Source organism: Pteropus vampyrus, unplaced genomic scaffold (assembly GCF_000151845.1).
Source record: "Pteropus vampyrus isolate Shadow unplaced genomic scaffold, Pvam_2.0 Scaffold82, whole genome shotgun sequence".
NCBI classification, from domain to species: Eukaryota; Metazoa; Chordata; class Mammalia; order Chiroptera; family Pteropodidae; genus Pteropus; species Pteropus vampyrus.
The window spans coordinates 4822970-4844153 of NW_011888863.1; the positions used below are offsets into that span (position 1 = coordinate 4822970).

A 21184-nucleotide genomic window follows, 5' to 3' on the forward strand; every position below is an offset into this window, starting at 1 on the left:
TTAGCTGATTCTGAACTTGCCAATAGTCTGTTTGCCCAGTGTGAATACATCTGTACAGCTTTGTGACTCTATAACATCACTGAAATTAAACTATTACATTGTGATTTGTTTTCCACTGCATATAAAAAATCATTTCTTTGAAAGTTCTCATTTTCTTCACAATTATTTTAACCTGTGGTGGAAAATTAAGTGTGAGTACACTGGAGATTAGTAAAATTTAAAACAATAAAACTCTTCAGTCATAAATAGGATATACTAATTTAGATCCTTATTTGTTCAGTCCTCTTTTCCCAAAGCTTTAAATATATCTGAACACATCTTCCCATCTGCAGGCCAGTTTAGTAGAGCTGCCATCTCCTACCTTCTCTTGGCTCCTCTATGTACCCACCTGCTCTTCTGGCTGTGGGCTGCTTCCACCCACTCTCTGCCATCTCAGCAAATTTGGACAACTCACTCTTTCTGTAGTCTCTCCAGCCTTTCGGGTGAGGGGATGTGGCATGATGCTATGAGACACAGGCTAAGACCTTGGTTGTCTCTGGTTTTGAGAGTGTTCTCTTACTGTCCAACAGATGGCAACTTTCTATCCTCCTCAGCAAAATCATAATCGTCTCACCTGACAGAAATTTTTCCCTCCAGTAGCTGTGAAGCCAGTGCAGATCATCTTCTCTGTTATCCCTCCTGAGTGAGCAAAATAGTAAGTGTGTTCGCACATCTCTCTTTCTAACATGGACTGTTGAAAGCGATTTGCCAGGCCACTGTCTAATTAAGAAATAGATTCAGAAAGAGAGCTTAATAATGATGGCAAGATGTTAAAAAATATATTTAAGTTCAAACTTGCTCTGCACCAACATAATTGCAATCACTCAGTTTTGCCTGAACAGATTTAGAATATTGAATCAAAAAATATAAGTGTCTTATGCAGTATCTTCATTTCCAGATGTGACATCTTTGTAAAAGAAATACATTGGCAGGAGAACAAGTCCAGAAACACTTTTTTTCTAGCTTATTTCTGAGTTAAATTTTAGTGTTTTCGATTGCTACATAAGAACTCAGAAAAAAATTCAACAAGATATGAATTGGTGTTATACATGATTTATATGAGTATATATTTATACATATAAACATATTACATAAAATATATTTTAAATATGCACTATCAATGTTTTTAGAATTTCTTAATATAAACCAAAATCATATTCCACTTCTTCCTCTATTGTCACTGAGACCTAAACTCAACTCCAATTTAAAATGACAAACGATGAACACTAAAGAATTTTTTCTCATAATTGACTCTCAAGCAGGCCTGCGTTAACATGTATTCTGTATGACTTATTCTATCATCTTAGATTCATGACTAAAATAATTAAGTTTAGTATTTTATAGCCTTATACATTTTTGGACAAAATAAAAATTACCTTACGCTTATATAAGACCTTGATATTTATAAAGCCCTTCACTCCGACCTTGTAACACTCACAACAACGTTGTGAGATGGGCTATCACCGATCTCACATACGAAAAAGCCAGAGCTCTGAGAATTTGATCTCCTATGGGACTGAATTATGACTCCAGCCAAGGTCTGACTCTAAATCTTGTGCTCTCTTTAATGTATTCATCTAATACATAAGTAATGTATTTAAATTCTTCTTTTCAGGAACCATCTATATTGGTGTGGCTTATCATGTCTCAAAATCAAGAATTTATTTTCTCTGAGACTGAAAGAATAGATTCATCTATTATGAGACTATAACCACCTCTCAGTTGTCTGGTGATCATGGAGTTGGTGGAGATCAAAGATGTTAGAGAAAGGGCACATTTATTCAAGGGCTTTGAAGCCAGCCAGTCAATAAATATTTACTGAATATTTCTTCCACAACTAGGTACACTTCTGGCCTTGGGGAAAGAATGGTGAGTTAGAGTTCTGTCTCCAAGTGGTTCCTACTCTAAAGGATGAGATGTAGAAAATGGTGACATAAAATAATATCAAGAACATTTATGTGCAATGAGACGAGAAAAGTGGGTAAGGCAGAAAGTGATGGAAAGACAGTCCTGCTGAAGCAAAGTGGTCTGAGAAGGGGAGTGTCATTTGAGTTGAGAAGGGAATGATGAGGAGGCAGCTGTGAGACTAGCGTAAGAATATTCCAAGTGGAAGAAAAAAAGGATACAGAACTTCAGAACGCAGAACAATTTTGGTGTTTAAAAGAAAGAAAGAAGACCAGGGATAAAAAATGGAAATGAAGTTGGAGAGTTAAGTGGAGGGCAAATCAGCTAGCGCCCAACCCAGGCTAGGAGTTCAGATTTTATTCTAAATAAACTAAAAAGCCATTCAGCCATTTAAGGGTTATCAGTTGAGCCATGGTTAATTGTATATCCTAGTTCTGATACTTAGCAGTCATAGGATATTGGTAAGTTACTTAAATCTTGGGGCCATAACTTCATTTGCAAAACAGGGAGGATAAAATCTCCTCTTATGGTGGTTGCAAAGATTTTAGGAAAATAGAATTTGGCTGCAGGTCATACAGTAAGATGTGAATGTGAAAACTACAGAAAGATAAATCCCTTCTCTTTTAAGCTCACAGGTTACAAATAAATGACATAGAAACAGAAAGAGAATGTAAAAGAAAATTATACAGTGAAAAGAAGCAAAACATGAACATTAACCCATTCAGACCTTTCACTATTTTACTATCGCTTTAAGAATGCTACAATCCAGCCCAGAGGTCAGCAAACCACAGCCCGCAGGCCAGTTCTCTGCCAGCACATCCCAGCCCCACCCCCAATCCCTGGGCCTATTTAGTACAATCCAGGAACTAATAATAGTTTGTACCTTTTTAAATGGTTGAAAAAAATCTGTCAAGATTTTGTGACACATTAATATTATATGAAATTTAAATTTCATGAATGAAGTTCTATTGGAACACAGCCACATCCGTTCTGTTACACATTGTCTATGGCTGCTTTGTGCTATAATGGCAGAACTGAATAGTTATGACAGAGACCATATGGCCTACAAAGCCTAAAAAACTTATTACCTGGCCCTTTACCAATCTAGCCTACCTGTAATTGGTTACTCTAAAGGAAAAACATAAAACAGATCATTCTCTAATTTCATCACCTCTTACAACTAAATAAACCATGACTTCTATCTTTCAGAAGGAAGAAAGGCTAAAGTAGCTACTGCCTGATACTATTGCCATGACAAATTTTTAAAATCAACAACTTGCAGTATTGTTTATGCAAACATAAACTGTTTACCTTCACTCACGCTTCCCCATCCAGTCACAGCACAGATCTCAGAGGGAAACAGAGGCTCCGTGCTGTGTGGGAGACACATCGGCCTCACCGCAGAGCTGAATGCCAGAAGAGAGCTCAGTTGCACTAGGGCGATGTACAAGTCAAAGCTCAGTCTATCAAAGTCTTCGTGCATGACGATGTGTTTTGCCCTTCTCACCTGTACCAGGTGAGGATGACAAGATTAAGACAATGAGTCAAACTACTTCTTTACATCACGATAAAATAAATCTGAAATCTTTACAGATTTCAATGAAGATGACTTAATTTGAAATCAGTAATCTCTGTTTATAATTTGCAGGAGGCCATGAACCACTTTCTGAGGACTTCAGTCCTGGAGGAATCAGACTATGTGGACCTGAATTCGTACTTTCTGACCAACTTGATCTAATTTTTAGATTAAAGTGTGATCTCAAATGGTATCTTTAAATGTTGGTCTAAATTACAAATATAAAGGAGCACTAAGAGTGGAATATCTAATTATATAGTTTAGCTAAAGGAATTCCCTGGCATGTGACAATAGAGTATAGGCAAAATAACCTTTAAAAACATTTCTCACCTGATTGGTTGATTCTTTCAGAGTTCTGTCATGGTCCCCAGCAACAACACTCCAGAAGAGGGGATTATTTTTCCTAAAGAAAGAACAACAACAAATGTATGACATGAAATGACATTTTTCACTATTTGGCTAATTCTATTTGGCCCTACCAATATACACTGTTCAGTTCAGCCAGGTGTCACTCAGTTCCCTGTCTGGTGTCTTTCTGTGATCTCTCGCCAGGGAAAGAGGCTCATCTACCTGAAGAAGAGCTCTTACTTCTGTATCTTGCCCCCTTCTTTTGGGTATAAAACGACTTTGGAGCCCTTACCAAATATCACCAAAGGCTATTTTTTTAGTTGAGAAGCAAAAAGAAATATTAGAGCTTATTTTAATCTCACAGTGATATTGAGAACACATAAAACAAAAACTACATTCAGAATGAGGTAGTTTCTGGTCTATGTTTTACTGTTAAAAGTATCCAAATATTATCTTACAGGAATGTATCTCAAATCGGCGTCTTTTATTAAATCACGAGTATTGATAGAACCGAGGTTAAAAAGACATTATCAGTTCAAAAAATAGGTGAAACTCACCTATGGTGTTAGAAATCAGGACACTGGCTACTTTTAATGGGGTGATGATTGGAAGAGGCATAAGAAGGGCCTGCTACCTAGCGTATTTGTAATATTCAGTTTCTTAATCTGGGGTGCTGGTTACAGGAGTACTAACTTTGTGACAATTCCTCAAACTATAAGTCTAACATTTGCACACTTTTGATATACTTTAAAAAGATGATACAAAAACGTAAATCAACAACCATTTATTTAAGATCTCCAGCTGAAAAAATATCTGAGGAAAAAGTACCTAATTGCCACAATTATTCCGTCACTTTGGCTTAGAGATTCTTCCATTTTTCAAAAGTGTTTCTTTGGGAAAAGTAAAGTTATTGAAATTATTTTTCGACACATCTTATTCAAAGGAGTTTTTTAATACATGGAGGCATCTTCTCTCAAGTCATAGCCATGCTCATTTCAAATCCTTGCATGATGAGTCTGGCTTATTCATGTGTTTCAGTATGCCTTTATAAAGGGAGCTAACTCAGGTAAAGTGCTTGGCAAGTACCTTGCAGATGGTAATGACTCCATAATGGTAGCCATTATCATTGTTATTATCTGCCATGCACTCTAATGGAAGGATTAAACTTTATTTTCAAAGTCACCCTCCAAATTATTACTTGGCAGTAAAAAAAAAAAAAACCTTATTTCTTAAAGTCACTCTACTTCTTTATTTAGAGGACGTGTGCACAATACAGTGAAATAATAAAAATTATAGTAGAGTTGATAATGTAGACTATGATTTCTAGTGAAGTTTTATGTGCGGTCATCAAATATCCTTTAATTTGGTAGAGAACACTGCGTGAAAAGCATATGACAGAGCAACACATATTTTATGAAGCAACGAAGTCTGAGATTTTTCTAATGATGAGATAATAGCTCAAGGTTTCAATTGACGAATTCTTCCATGCTTTATTCCCACTTGCCCATAATCAAATTTCATTTGTTATATTTTGAGTCTTATCCCTAATCCAACAATGGAACATGTGTCACTGCTATGAGAGGAGAAATTGTCACTACCAATTTACACAAAGAAAGTGGCTCAGATTGACAAAAACTGCTTATTTAGTTTGAGACAGAAAGATTCTGATGTATAATTACAAAGTGAGTTTAGTCTCCTAAAGTAAGTTAAAAATTCTACATGAATACAAATATCAATGTGGAGTTAGTGAGAGGAGAACACCAGCTTTTCCTGAAGTGTGAAACAACATTGCCGGGGAATTTACTAGAAATACAAATTCTCTTTAACAATATTCTTAAAGAGTTGGAAACCTTCCAGGTGATCCTAGTGTACACTAACGTTTGAGAACTAATACAAAGGGTAACAAGAGCCAGGGAAGATATATGGGAGGTGGTACAATGTTGCTGTCAGTTGTTCTTATTGTCTTTGGAACTCTATCCAACAACGTCAGCCAGCCTGGCCCCTGGTGACTTTCAGCAAAAATGACATCTATTTCAGCTCCAGGATTTTGCATTATCTCTCCAAATGACTCATTCCACATGACGAACATCCCTTTTCAATGGATGTGTATGCTCAGAAGTCCCCTTCAGAAAACCTCTTCAGTGGGCAGGGGAGGGCGGGGTAGGGGAGTGGGGGGAGCGGGGGAGTCCTGGATGTCCTATAGGGTTGACGACGATGAGACAAGGACAAACAAGCGCCTGAAGGGATCAGCTGAAGAGTTTCCACAAAGGCAGGAATGAATGGAACATACTACTTTTGTTGTATCAGCATATCAAAACCTGTGCTGTTAAAATCCATACACTTCAAGGAATAGCTTCAAAAAAGACACTCCTCTGGTTAATAAGTTGGGCAAGTATGAAAAGTTGAAGAAAAAATAAAGCACATGGACATTTTTCATACAGTATAAATATAAGGCACAATGTTATGTGCAAGTTATAAAATAATATGTGATATATACAAATACTATAAAATATGTGCACATGTGCATAAATATTAATAGAAAATCAGGTAACATTCTTGATATCGATTACTTAATATAGAGGAAGAGTGGATTAGTGAAATGAAGGGATAGTTTAGATTTTACTTGATAACTTTACCTGTCTTTTTCCAAAGCATTAGTACTATAATAAATTTCTAAAACAAAAATCAAGAATAGTTGCTGATGAAATTGCATATAAATTCTTCTTGTGGTTAACTTAAATGGTTCACTTGAAAATACTCTGCGTTTATTAAATTCAACTGACTCATCAAGTTGAACAGTTGAACAATAGTTTTGTGAAGAATGGTTTTGCTGTGGTCTATATCTTGCTGTAAGGTGTCATGGTCCACCACATAAATTCAAGAACAGACTATGTATGCTACCTGACAACTGAGTCTACCAAAGTTTCTTATGTCCCTCTGGCATCAATACTAATATTTATCTTTCCCAATACATTAATTTTCATTAATTAATTAGCTACTATGGAGGTTTCTTTTCCACAGGACATAACAATGCACTTTGATAGACTTCTTGTAAAATGGGCTCCTCTCTAAAGGGATGGGGAGGCCTGGAATTAACATTGTGGTACTGGATTGAATTGGAAACATCTTCATGAACTCATGTTTAGCTCATGTTTACATAAATGGGTTAGTATGCTTTCTTATATTTTCTAGCTCTGTCAGCTGAGAGGGCCTAGAAGTTTACTAGAATAAAGCCCTAGTAGCAACCAGTACACGTAGAACTCAGATCTTGATTTCTCATACCATTCTCCAATAAGATAAATCAGGGTTAACTGGGGGCATCGCTGATTCTAGGACTGAGCAAGGAATATATGAGCCTGGGGCATCTTATAGTGTCACAAAATTATAGGGGGTGTCAAAAAGACTAGAAGCCACCTTGAAAAACCTTACAATGGTCAAAGCTAGAACAATTTGAACAATAAAGTATGTAATATTAGAGAATAAATATTCCAGAATCCAATACCAATATAAAAAAATGATTTAACAAGTAAATAAATGGAGAAGAGACAAATCTCCCATGCAGAAGAATTTCAAATAATTTATATAGATACTCCCTGCTCAGGAAGGTAAAGTTTCATGCCCAACCCCTTGAGTGTGGGCTACTCTTAGTGACTTGCTTCCAAAGAGTAAGTGTGAAAAGGGGAAAACATAACATTACAGTAGAGACACCTGGCAAACACTACCTTGGCCAGTGATCAAGATTAACTTCATCAGTGATAAATTATGTTGATAGCATGTACCTTAATATTATAAGAATGGCATGTTGCTTCTGCAGTCTTTGTCCTCCAAATCCATAATCCCAGTATAACCATGAAGAAAATATCAGATGAAATCAAACTGAGGGACATTCTACAAAATACCAGATGCATACTCCTCAAAATTGTCAAGGTCATCAAAAACAAGGAAAGTCTGTGAAACCTACAGCCAAGAGGAGCCTAAGGAGGCAAGACAGCTAAATGTAATGTGATATCCTGAAAGGCAGCAACTACAAAGACCTTGAGACAAAAACAAGCTCAGCATGTTTGAGGAGCAGGACTGGCCCACTTTGAGTGAGCAGAGGAAGAGTCAAGGTGGATCAGAGAGACTGGGAGTAGTTCTTGACTTTGACTGTTCATTGGATTATCTGGGGAGTATTTACAAATACGGTGTCCAGAACTTAACCTCAAATGATCTGGACTGAAAATGAATTAATTACAGTTATACACATCCACACAACTTGATCTATATAACATGTTATGAGGACAAAAGTAAGTCAGAAGAATATAAACTACAATTCTGTTATGTTAATATCAAAACCAAACAACATACTGGTTTTAAGAACTTCGAGATGTTAAAACAAACAAAAAAAAATTATAAAAAGAAAAGAAATTATGAATACAAAATTTAGCATAGTGTTTACTTCTTGGGAGGGGCCCCAAGGGTTTTTAAAAGGTAAATATAAAGATCCTTCCATAACTGGGTGGTAGGGACACAAATATTACATTACATATATATTATTTGCATTTTTTCATATCATGGCATAGTTCACAATTAAAAAACACTGAAAAAGTCAGCCAAAATTTTAGTTCACTAGCAGTCCAGTGATCAAGGTGGTGTACCATCGATTGTGCTCTCCACTGTTATGAACCCTATTTTAAGAGGAACAATACTAAACCAAACCAAGGAAAGTACATCGTATGGTGAGGCATCTGGAATTACTGAATAACAATAGAACAATGAGTATCTACCTTAAAGATTAAATTGACAGGCAATGTGAGAGAAGTCTTCAATAACAGGAAATACTGTTATTTGAAAGAAGAAACAGACTTAGTTCTTTTCTGGAACTATGATTAATTTAGACCAATAAGTTTCTGCTACAGAGAAGCAGACTAAGGCTCAACATATTAATCAGAGATCTTCATAAATTGGAGGAACAATTTCAAAATTTGATTAACTTTTTCTTTGCTGACATTGTTTAAATAGAAGCTACATGGCTATGTAGAAGAAATACTGAAAGATATTAATCTGGATGATTTTAGTAATTAGACAGTTATATTTGTGTCCTAGGTATGGTCTATAAATACCTTAGTAAAATATCTTCAGTTTAACTCACAATTGCACACAATGGGCTGCAGTCAGGATCCAGTCTGGGCTGATGATGGCACCTCCACAATGGTAGTTGCCTAGAAACCTCAAACCCACCTGTCATGGCCAACAGTAGGGGCAGGCTTCTCCCCTTCCCACAATTCTTCTGGAAAGCCACTGGGGGCTAAATGGAGGGATGCCACAGATACCTACGGCAGAGATGAAACTAATGACCTGTACAACTGAAATAATTAAGAACATACTTTTCCTCCAATGGCTTGCTGTGGTGAACAATCATAATGAGCTTTATAAAAATACAGACTCCCAACCACCACCACTAAGGAATCTGATTTTAAAAGCTGTGATCTACATCTTGCCTACATGACTCTGCTAAGCAACTGTATTAGAATTTGCATTATATGGAACTTATATTCTAGTAGGAAAATTTTGTTGGCAGAGCATATAAGATTCTTCATTATATGTCCTTGTTTTCTTTCTTTCTCACTGTATAAACTATTAAAAATCGTCAAACATGCCAAATTTGCTCAGACATCTAAATGCTGTTCTCTTGTCTGGAATACTGCTAAAGCTCAGCTCAGGTGCTATCTTCTCCATGAAGCCTTCTCTGTCTCCCCTGTAAGAGGTAGATATTTTCACCTCTTACAGCTCCTTGTACAACTTTCTATATTACAGCCCAAAAACCAGAACATATTCAGTACATGCATACAGAGCAATGAAGGATCGTCGTATTTAACTGGATACTTCAGATCATAAATAAGTTAAAAGTTAACAGTGTGTATTACAAAACAAAAACAAAAAACCTTTCCCCCGCCCTTTTCCCCCAAATGCATAATCATATTAAATACAGAGTCTAGGAAGATATTTTAAATATTGTTTGCACAAGAATAGATGAGGACAAAGGATCGTCCTCTGTACCCCTTTCTTCCTATTATTTCTTCTTCCATCTATGAGTTTATATGCAAACCCAAACAAGATTGTAGACGTTTCATGGTCCTAGAGACAAAACTTATTCTTTTTCATTGTGGAGTTATATCAACGTAAGATGAGGCTTTCCAAAACAGACATCTAGTCAAAGAAGAAAGGAAACAAAACAGACGACATGGTCATCAACTCACCATAGGGAATAGTTTTTTCAGAAGATACAGGATGGTTTTGGGGAGGTGATGTTGATCCAATTTTGTTTAAAAAGTCTATAGATATAAAAACAAATTTTTTCATTGAAAATAATTTAGAGTAGCCTATACTAGCTGACCCTACTTGCTTACCCTGGGCAGTCATAAAACCACTTTTATGTTAATCTCACTAACACTACCTTTCAAATGCTAAATGCCAGATCCCATGGAAATGATCTGTTGCATATCTCTTAATATCCCTGCTGTATCTAAGCTCTTTAAGCATCTCTTCCCTCCTTGGCTTCATGATATTATTCTCTTGGTGTTCTTGATATATCTAAAGATTTCTCGTCTCAGTCTCAGTCTTCTTTTCAGGATCCTATTCTCCAGCCTGAAAGATGTTCCGTAAGGTACTGTTTATGATCCTATTTTTATTCATTACATATATATGACTTCCAAATCTGTCTCCTCAATCTAAATCTCTTTCCTGAATTCTAGGATCTAGGATTGCTAGATTTCTCTGTCTAGATCTCCCACAAGCTCATAAAAAAATCCACGTCTCAAATGGTACCAATCAATTTTAACAATCAATATGGTCTTGTTGTATTTCTCTGTATCAGTTAGTGTCTCTACCATTCATCTAGCCACTCAAGCTAGAATCCTGAAAATCACGCTAGAATTTTTCTCCTTCATATACCCCCTCCCCACAACCTATCTAATCAAGCAATACACCTAGAATGAATTCTTGCAATGACTTCCTCATTACTCTCCTTACCTGTAAATTCACCCCTAATCATCATACCCATTTTACACATTACTACCAAGGTTGAATTCTGGTTCCAGAATTCTCCATCAGCTATGTATGCACCTTTGGGAAAGTTGTCTCTCTAAGCCTCTGTTCCCTCATCTTTAAAAAGGGGAGCCGTGTACAAGTCTTTTAGGTTTTTAAGGAGGAATGTGATAATGCATGTGAAATGCTTAGTCTATACCTGGTACAGAGCAAGTAATCAATAAATGCTAGCTAGCTATCTTATTCTGATACTTAAAATTTAATGCCCTACGTCCATCATCATCTAACTCTTGCCAATTCTATAATTTCCCCCCAAAAGTCAAACTATGTCAAATTATTTGTAGATTTTTTGTACATCATCTATTCTCTTTCACATTAGGGTCCTTGTAATTGATATTTCTTTTGTCTGGGTAAAGGCTATTTTATCTTCTAGAATGCCTAGAAACCTATTGATTCTTCAAAACCTTCAATCATTCCACAACAGAGCCAATCAATCTCATTTCTGAATTATGTTCTCTAATCTGAATTATCTACTTTAACATAAAATACTCAGGATAGTTTTTGATCACCTAGTGGATGTAGTTTCTTGGCTTCACCGGAGGTGCTCGTTAAAAAACAGATTCCTGGGCCTCATCCCAGATCTATAGAATCAAAATCTTTGGGGTTAGGTATGGGAATCTGCATTTTTATTTTGCCACTGAGGTTCTTCAAGCACCCTAAATTTAGGTAAACATGGCTAAATTATATTCCCTAGAATTGTTTATATAAGTAAAAATCACTACTGCTGTTTATACCGACCTGAGGGCAAAAAAGTAAATCTAGCCTTGAAGCCTCAAAAGTTATTTTCATCATCACTTTTAAAATGAATCACCATCATGTTTCCGGGACTGAATATTGGAGTAGGGTTGAAGATTCCACAAAGCTTAGCTGTAAAAGTTTTAGAAAAGTTTACTTTATAGTTATAAAAAAAATGTTTAAAAATCAGAAAACAAAGGTAAAACATTATTCAATTATTTTCCAGCAACTTTAGTATGTAGGCACACCCTTTTATGTCATGTGGGAATTAAACACTAGTTTCAAGACAGTAATGCATTATAATTTTATCTGGCAGGGAAAAAACTCTATAGATAAGGTAAAGACATCCGATTTTTAGTACGCATAGAAATCTCAATTGATTGTTAATTTGTAGACAATGAAAAAAGGCAAGTTAAAGAAATCCCAAATCTGATATTCCTCCTTCCAAATAGAAAATGGTTACACTGTGACAACTGAAATCTGCTTTGCCTAACCACCTCTCCTCCTCCCAACACAAGTCATGTTCTGTTGGATGAGGGGATTGTGCTTCCACTCGCCTGTCCTAAATATCCAAATAAACATTCCAAACCTACCTATATTCCTGGTCCCCAACCCACACTAACGCCTAGCCTGGGGCAAATAGTAGGTGTTAAAGATGTGGTTGTATGGCTGGAAGGGATAAGTTTTTATATTTAGTAAATTGGTAGGTCCAAATTGAAAGCATATTTGAAGTTTTAGTTCAAAAAATTAACTTTTAAGACTCAAGCAGAAATTATAACTTTGGTTACCTTTGTTACTTTCCTTGGATGTAGATATATCAACAATGTAAGGGATTACTATAGAAAAGAAGGAGGTTTAAAATTTTACTTTAAATAACTGTCAAAAATGTACTCATTGTTACTGTTTTTCTTTTTCCCTGAGATTTCCTTTTCATCTTCCAAATATTCTGAAACATTCTTCAAATTTGGCATATTTCTATTGAAAACTTTACTGGTGAATCCATTGCTGGCTCATGAGTTTCCAGTGTAACAAATTCATATTCACACTCTACCTCTGTGTACCCAAGGAAGCCAGCCAATACCTCAATTACTCTGGTTAGTCTCATGCTTTCGGGATTACGTTTAAAGGACAGAATATTACCCACCTAACTCATGCTCTTCTTCAGGATCACTATAAATCACAGCAGCATCATAAATGCAGTTTTGGTTAAATTCAGTATTAAAGTCCTCAAATGCCAACTGTACAAATATAAAAACAACCAGAGAAGAGGTCAAGGAAGAGAAGTGATAAAGTTTAAAAGTTCCTCTCTATAAATTAAAAGGCTCTTAGTACTCCCCCTCATATTCCATCGATAGAAGTGCAAATAAATAATTATAGCCTCTTTGGAGGGAAATTTGGCAAGGACTATGAGGTTTAAATGCATAAACCCTTTGACCTAGGGTTCATGTAAGTTTACTTCTGGTAGTTATATTCATCTGCATGTGTCTAAAAACAGTGACAAAGGAATATACCAGCATTATTGGTATGGGCAAAGATTAGAAACTCACCAAATATCCATTAATAGGAAACTGGTTTAAGAAATTATGTAACATCCCTCAATATAATTTTATATAGTTTTTAAAGAGCTCTGTGGACTCATCTAGAAAGATCTTTGAGATATTTTTAAGTAGAAAAAGCACTGCCAAATAATATAAATGTATACGTCTTTGTATATTCTCAGAATCTCTCTCTAGGGATGATCTAGAAACTTAGTGTTTGCCACCGGGAGGTAGAATGAGAGTCGGATGAAAAGGAGGCATATTTTTCCCTGTGTTCCCTTTAAACTGCTGATTCCTTTATCCTTTAGGAGTTAAAAAAAAAAAAAAAGGCAAATAGAAGCTCCTAGTTATGATGGGAATTTCACAGTTCAAATAAAATAAGTTCTATCTAACTAACATAGCTAAGTTCTCAATGAAGTAAAAAGCTTCCTTTGTTGCTTATCTTTATAACGTGTTTCTCTGGAGCATGAATGAACCAATGACAGCTTACATTCCTGGGATACAAATCAGGGTAACTGGCAGAGTGAATCGTCCCTTCTTCCACAAATTCAGTCACACTCCCACGACATGAACCTATGGAAGTATTTGGAAAATCCAAAGTGAGTGGCCAAAGGCATTCTCTCTTCCTCATCCTCATGTCAAAGAGAAAGAACAGGGATTTAATGTATCTGAAATACCTGCTTCTGAGTTCTTTTGTACAGCTCTAAAGGTAAACTCAAAGCCATTGCCACTATTTTCTGCATCAGAAACAAATGTAACTTTGGCCTTATTGGTCTCTGTCAGCAAATTGGAATAAGATTACTAAAAAAAATGATGGAAACAAAATTATACATGTTTGTTTTTCTAATATTATCTTCCATGAACTCTAAACACAATCTCTAATCATTCCGCACTTTCTGCTTCTATGATTTTATATTCCATTCACTTTCTCAAACCCAATCTCCTGTGTCCAAATTCTACTCATCTTTCAGGGCCTAACTCAAAGTCCAGTTCTCCCATAATCCTTCCAAGATACTCAACAGAAATAAAAGTTACCTTTTCTGAATCACCACAGCACATTTCCTATTCTGTGTCATTTCCTACTTTGTGGTATACCTTTAGTTATCTCCTCAAACTGCAAATTCATTGGAGCACAGACTGCTTTTACTCTGTGTATATCCAGGAACTGATATGAGATCTGGTATATAACTGATTTTTAACAAATGACTGTTTGAATGAATAATTTCTGGGTAAATATCAGGCCTGAAGCATGAAATCATTTGGTCAATAAATATTACAACACTTAGCATGACATCGTGCCTATACCATCCTGTCAAATATTTGTGAAGGGAGATTTCTGCTAATCTTACTGGCCTTACAGAGACCTAGAGATTAATTTTACACCAGCTCTAGAGACTCTATCACGCTTAACACAATATTTCAATTAAATACATATATTAGTTATGCTTGTATATAGCTTCAATAAAAGAAATTTAATGACATGAAATGATCTATTGTGTCATGAGAAAAAAGAACATTATAATACAATGTGCAGTAAAGTTCAGTGTGTATAGTAAGTACATATAAGTGAACATATAATAAAATGTTAACAGCATCTATCTCTACGTGCTCGAGTTATGGTTGTTTTACATTTCTTCCATTTGCTCATTTGTCTTTACCAGAGTTGCAAACGTGCACCCACTTTTGTGACAAAAATAAAAAAAAATAATGCATTGAAAAGAAGTTTTCTGACAATTGTGACATCACTTTTGTGCAATACTGTTATTAAACTTGGGAAAGGAATAGAGAAACCTCAGTCAATATGCTGGCCATTGGCTCCACTTTTACTGCACATACCCCCACCTCTTTCAGAAGGGCACACTATAGAAGATAAAATAATGGGTCTGTGGGCAGAAATTTAATTTCAGATCCTTTAGCATCTCTTTGGTCTCTTAGGAACTATAAAATGACAAATGAAAATAAATGTGACATACTTACTAACAAGTACTCCATTGCTTGATTGCAAAGATACATAGTCATCATCACATCCAACTTGATTTTCTATGTCTAAACTTGTAAATTTTATCAAGATAATTTTATTTTCTGGTACTATTATTTTCCAAATACATAAGCTAGGTAGGGGAAGGTAGAAAACATATAATTAATGGCAGAGTAAAGTGTGACAGATAAGATCTATTATCTGAGCTTTACCTCATAATTACCAAAGATATTTTATAGAACATTAGAAGATAAAAGGCAATGAAAATTACTTATGTGAGAATAAGTTGTTTATGCTTGAATTTCTGACATCCAACCAATAGAAGATTAGAGAATAGCCGGAAACGACCTTTAAAATTTCATTTAGTTATAAAATGCTAGAATTATGATCTACAAATTGAAGAATCCTAAGATTCATCTCTCTATTCTAAGTCTAATTGAAAATTCATAATATTCACCCAGAAGTTGAATTATTAATTATGAATGGTAGACTATTCATGCAGCACATGTTATCAGCTGCATCTTCCAAGGTCGACCCAAGTCACTGTCCCTGTGGTTGCAATGTCATCCTTCTAATTCCCAGTAAGGTCAGTTATGACCTTTTACTAACATCTTTAGAAACATGTGTAAACATTTTGAAAGTAGTCTTACATAATTTAACAGTAATCCTTTACATCTTTATATTTCTACATGAATTCATGTTCTCATTCAAGAAAAGAAACCCCAGTGGGCCATAAATCCTCAGTGTCTTCCATGTCTCACATTTATCTGAATGCAAAGCAATCTCATCTGGAATCTTTCCAAAACTCGGTAGTCTTTTTCAACAATCTTCGACCTGTTAACAGTCCCACTGCCCTCTAAGAAATAAATGTTCTAGGCTCTAGGCGTTATCCAACTCTTTTATGCCCAGTTTCCAAAAACCAAACAATGATTTGTCTTACTAAACATCTTTTCCTTAATCAGAAACTCTTTGCTTTACTCTTTTTCTTTTCGAGTCCATTATCCCAAACGAAGATGTAAAAATAGGCTGCCTAAAATATTAGGAAAATCACTTTTTAGGCACTTCAATTTAAAAAAGCAAAACCTGCCTAAAATATTATAAAGCTCAGGTTTTTAAGCACTTCATTTGAAAAAGCACCTCACATCTATCATCCTTCCTTCGATTCATTACACCCCTCTGAAACAGGCAAGAGAGAAGTTGCTTCCCTTCTCTGGATGGGAAAACTGGCATTTGTATTAAAGGACTCATCACATCTCATATAATAGGAAATACAGTTTAGGCTGTATAGCTTCAAAGGCCAGTACTTTCTCCTGTTTTCATCTAATTTTTTCTGCCTCAAAGTCTCTAACTCAGAGATGGAAAACAGATTTCAAATCATATGCCATCAGTGACTGTGACAAGATCAAATTTGGTAGCGTGGTGGTAGTGGATGTCTAATAGACAGCTCAAACCTAATATATGCTTATTAGAACTGAGAAGGCGAAATTGACATAGCTAACACAGATAGATCTTCTCAGAGTTTTTTATAAATGGAAGAAAAAAATCAATAGTTTCTTTTGATATACAAATCTAGTTTGAGTTATTCTCTCAGTATGTTGATAACCTTGTTCTACTTTCATCTGACTTTCATTACTGTTGTTGAAAAATTAGCTGTCAGTCTAATTATCTTTCCTTTTTGGGGAATATAATATTTTCCTTTGGATGCTTCTGAGATCCATCCACACTTTGTTTTTAGCATGCTGTGGTTTTAGCACAATATATCTAAATAGAAAATTATTTGTAATATCATACTTTGGGATTACTAAACCTGTTAAATCTGAAGATTTGTATCTCATTAGTTATAATTAACTCTCAGTCACTTTCTCTTAAATTATAGCTTTTCTTTCCCATTAGCTATACTCTAAAATTCATACTGGACGTTGACTCTTTCAGTCTATCTTCTCTCTTACTCTTTTTGTGTCTTGGATAATTATTTCAGATCTTCTAGTTCCCTATAGTTCATGTAGTCTGATCTAGCTCCTTATATCTGATCTACTCTGCAATCTAATTCCAATTACATTTTCATATCTTAGTGTTTTATTGGCTCCTTTTCAAATCTTCCTTTTCAGTTAATAGTTTCTTGTTCTTTTGTCATTTTTGATAGACCTTTGCTTAACTTTAAGTAAAACATTTTTATATTATGCATCTCATTTTAACATCTGTAATCCTAGAAAGACTGATTGGTTGTTACTATTTCTGACTCTCTCTTTGGTGGCAACTTTTTTTGCATGCTTTTAATTGTGTGCTCACATTTATTAAAATTTTATGGGAGTACCTCGAAGCTGAGATTTAAGCTTCATCTCTTCAGAGAGGATTTACCTTTGTTTCTGCCAGAAGCCCCAATTACTCACCTGGAACAACTTTAAAGTCTTCACTTGGAGTTTTTGGTCACAGGTAATGTAAATGTGAGCATCGAACTGGAATGAGGACTGGCTCATGAATACAGATTCTTCTGAGAATTCTCCATCCAGAGCCAAGGTTCAGGCAGGTAGGTTTCCTTATTCTCTCACTACATGTGGCATATTTCCCTCTCATTTCGACTGTTTTTCCATCCAAGTATTAACTAGGCCTGACCCTGCTCAGCTTCCGTGATCAGACGAGATCAGGAACATTAAGCGGTATGACTGTAGACATATTTTTCCCTATCTTCCAAAGCATTACTTTTCAAGAAGTCCCAGGTTAAACAAGAGGCTGTAATCAGACTTTCCCATCCCCCATTCCTACTCCTATGTAGTCTCTTTAAATGATCAATTAAAGCTCTAGGTTCTAAAAGATCAATTAGATCAGCGATTCTCAACCTTTTTGGCAACAGTGACTAGTGCTCCTATGAGAATCTAATGCCTGATGGTCTGCATGGAGCTGAGGAGGTGATGCTAGTGCTGGGGAGAGGCTGCAAATACAGATGAAGTTTCACTCACTTGTCTGCCATTCACCTCCTGCTGTGTGGCCCTATTCCTAACAGGTCTGCAGCCCAGGGGTTGGGGATCCTGAATTAGATGTCTCAAAAGCAATCACTTACTTCAGTGCCTGGCTAACTCCTCTAGATGTGTGTTTTCATTGTTTTGGTCCACTGAACACTTTCAATTCTTGCATTTTTAAAATATATGTTTTTACTATTTTATCCAACTTTAGATTATCTGTGTTGAGAGAGTGTCAGCTATCTAGTCCATAATAATGACAGAAAGGATAAGTTTCTGAGAAAATTTTCAAATGTTCCAAACTCCTAGGCTAGAGCTGAGTATAGGTAGGTAGATGGTCTACATTATAGCCCAGCCAAGACTTTAGAGTATTTAAAATGCTGATTAAGTTAAGCATACATAATTCGTGGCTGGGACTTTTAGTCTGTACAGTGATTTTTTTATACATTATAAAAATCATTTTAAAAAGAAATAAAACTTAGCCATTCTAATATTATTAAATACATATACAGAAATTAAAGTTAACTGGTACAGAATTAATAAAATTCTTTTCTATTATAATTTTTTTTTTTGTATTCTAACTCTTCTTACTTACCGAACTTGACTTTGTGTTTTAGATGCGGCAGTGCAATATCAGAACTCATATATCCAAGTCTATTGTATTCAGGATGGATAACAATTTTTGAGACAGGGATAGTTTGTTCTTGCTTATCCTTCTGAAAGAGATTGTACTCTCCAGCGATCACAGTCAGACTCTTAATTTGCTTCCTAAAACCAAAGAAAAATGTTTCATTCAGTAGTTGTTTTCCCCAAGAAAGACTGTCTTAGTTTCATGTAAATAAATGAAAAGTGATTAATGTACCTATATGCATTTCTAAGACCAAATATATATATATATCTTTGTCGATGATTACAATTGTCATAATTCCCTATAAGTTATGGGGATCTATAAAAAGTCATAATTTTCAGTCACAGAGTATTTACACTGTGAACTCTTCCTCTTACCATCCTCTTTCTATGTGAAATAAGTGTGACCTTCTTTTCTTCTTTTATAAATAAATCAGTCTATACATGCTCTATCATTTTTAACAATATATAAAAATTGTTCCTAGAACTGTTCTTTTCCTCTTATTAATACCTTCTTTTAATCCAGCCAAGTATCTGTTATTTCCACGGTGTTTTCCCCTCTTAATGACTAAAACGCAAAGATTATTAAAACTTTGGAGCATCCATTTAACATTTAATGTTAATCCTTTATTAGAATGGGTAATTATTTTTCTCCACCACTAACTCCACGAATTATACATGATATCTGCGATCACTGGGGTTTCTTATCAGTAAAGCAGGAAGTGTGGCTAATCTTGGGACAGATATCAGTTTCTGGGAATCAGGAAGGTCAGTGGGTAGGCAGACTAGGTGGCAAAATTAAGAAAGGGATTGAGATTTAACTGTGGAAGGTGTTTAAAGCATCAAATCTCTCAGTTCTATCATCATGAATCAAAGTTTGACAAGTATTAGAAATCCACAACTTACTCATTGAGTCTAACCAGGCAGTGTGCTGCTGTAACCGCCAGATCACCTTGAATCAAGCTTCCTCTGCAGAAATGGTGCTCACATAATTTTAGGGAAACCTGCCCCAAAAGAAAATTATGAACACAACTAACATGCATCTCCCCAGGGATGTTGTCTCCCTCAGAAATATTTGAAATGAACTCTTCTATTATAACATTCTTATGATAAATTGGTTAATAAGATATGAAGTAAACTGGCAGAGAGGTTGAGTAGAGTCGAGAGAAAAATGTTAACTTGCAGTTTTGAAATATGAAACAAAGGACATAATTCACCATTTTCTCATTAAGAAATCAATGCCTTTGTTATACTGACCTGCCACAGATGTCCATCAACTGTTGAATTTCTCCAACTAATAATTCTAGTAAAAAACTCTGATTCCGAGACAGTCTCCATACTTTTCAAATCAACTGCTTGAACTCCACATTTCAGTCCTGTTGAAAAAGCACATGTATGCACACACACTCACACAGTGCACTTTATTAAAAGGTTCACTTTACCAAGATTTCACATTCAGATTTTCCTGGCCTGGCACAGATGTCCTGATATCACTCAGCTGCAGGCTATCCTCTTTCTTTTCTCAAGATATTCCTGAGACCCTACCCTTACCCGCCTTGGCTGGAACTTGCCTCAGGACTCCCCTGTCCATTTTCAGCCTGAGCTGCCCTAACAAGACAAGAACTGGAGGCAGGATGCTCCAGCTCTCCCTGTGGTGACCGACTGGGGGCCTTACTCTGGGAGAGAGAGCGATACATAATTTATGTTCTATCAAAGATACTGGAGAACAACATATGCTACCCCAGATGGCAGATATTTGGCTCTAAGTTACTTCGACTTGGTTATTTTTCCTTCACAGAGGCTGCTCAGAACGCAAAGTTAGCAGCTGTGCCTAAAAACGTGAACTCCAGAATTCGAGAATTTCAAAAAGAAACTGACCGAGGAGCTTCTTCGGGAACACCTGCGCCTGCACTGCCCCCTCCCCTCCCCCAACCCTTTCCTCTTCTGGCCTGAGGAGTTGCAGTGTCCCTCCCAGCAGTCAGGCTCCTGTGGCCTGGGCGTACAGGACCAGGCTCACCTGAGCTGGTGCGGAGGTCCACGGCGAACAGCAGCAGCACACCAGCTCCGGCCAGCGCCCACATGGCGCCCACGAACCGGGACTTTGTCCACCTCTCTCGGTCGCAGGCTGAGAAAACCGAGCAAAGAAGGCAGTCCGCACGAAAAGGCCCTAGCGCTCCTGAATCATCCGCCAGTCCTGCTCTTCATTCTATTCAGCCTGCAACGTGATGAGCCACACCTGCCACGCCCCCGGGCTGAGAGCTTGCTGCTTTTCCTCCTCGGGATCCTCCCAAGACACTGCCGCCCCCTGGCTGCCCCAGGTTACACAGGACCCAGGTTACCATCCGCCCCTAGAGACAGACACTAGATGTCCCCGTGGCTGGTGGGACGCTCACAC

At 36.4% G+C, this 21184-nt stretch overlaps 1 protein-coding gene across 1 annotated transcript in view; it reads right to left on the minus strand.

The window, feature by feature from the left end:
- Positions 1–20932, minus strand: part of OVCH1 (ovochymase 1) — a 64748-nt gene extending 43816 nt beyond the window's left edge. The window contains 14 exon segments of the mRNA XM_023532409.1: positions 614–759; positions 3256–3451; positions 3851–3923; positions 9000–9180; positions 10108–10182; positions 11693–11821; positions 12834–12923; positions 13666–13800; positions 13905–14021; positions 15205–15338; positions 18751–18930; positions 19696–19793; positions 20047–20165; positions 20807–20932. Of these exon segments, the coding sequence (XP_023388177.1) occupies positions 614–759; positions 3256–3451; positions 3851–3923; positions 9000–9180; positions 10108–10182; positions 11693–11821; positions 12834–12923; positions 13666–13800; positions 13905–14021; positions 15205–15338; positions 18751–18930; positions 19696–19793; positions 20047–20165; positions 20807–20870 (1737 nt within the window). The 5' untranslated portion in view covers positions 20871–20932.
- Between the last annotated feature and the right edge of the window lie 252 nt (positions 20933–21184).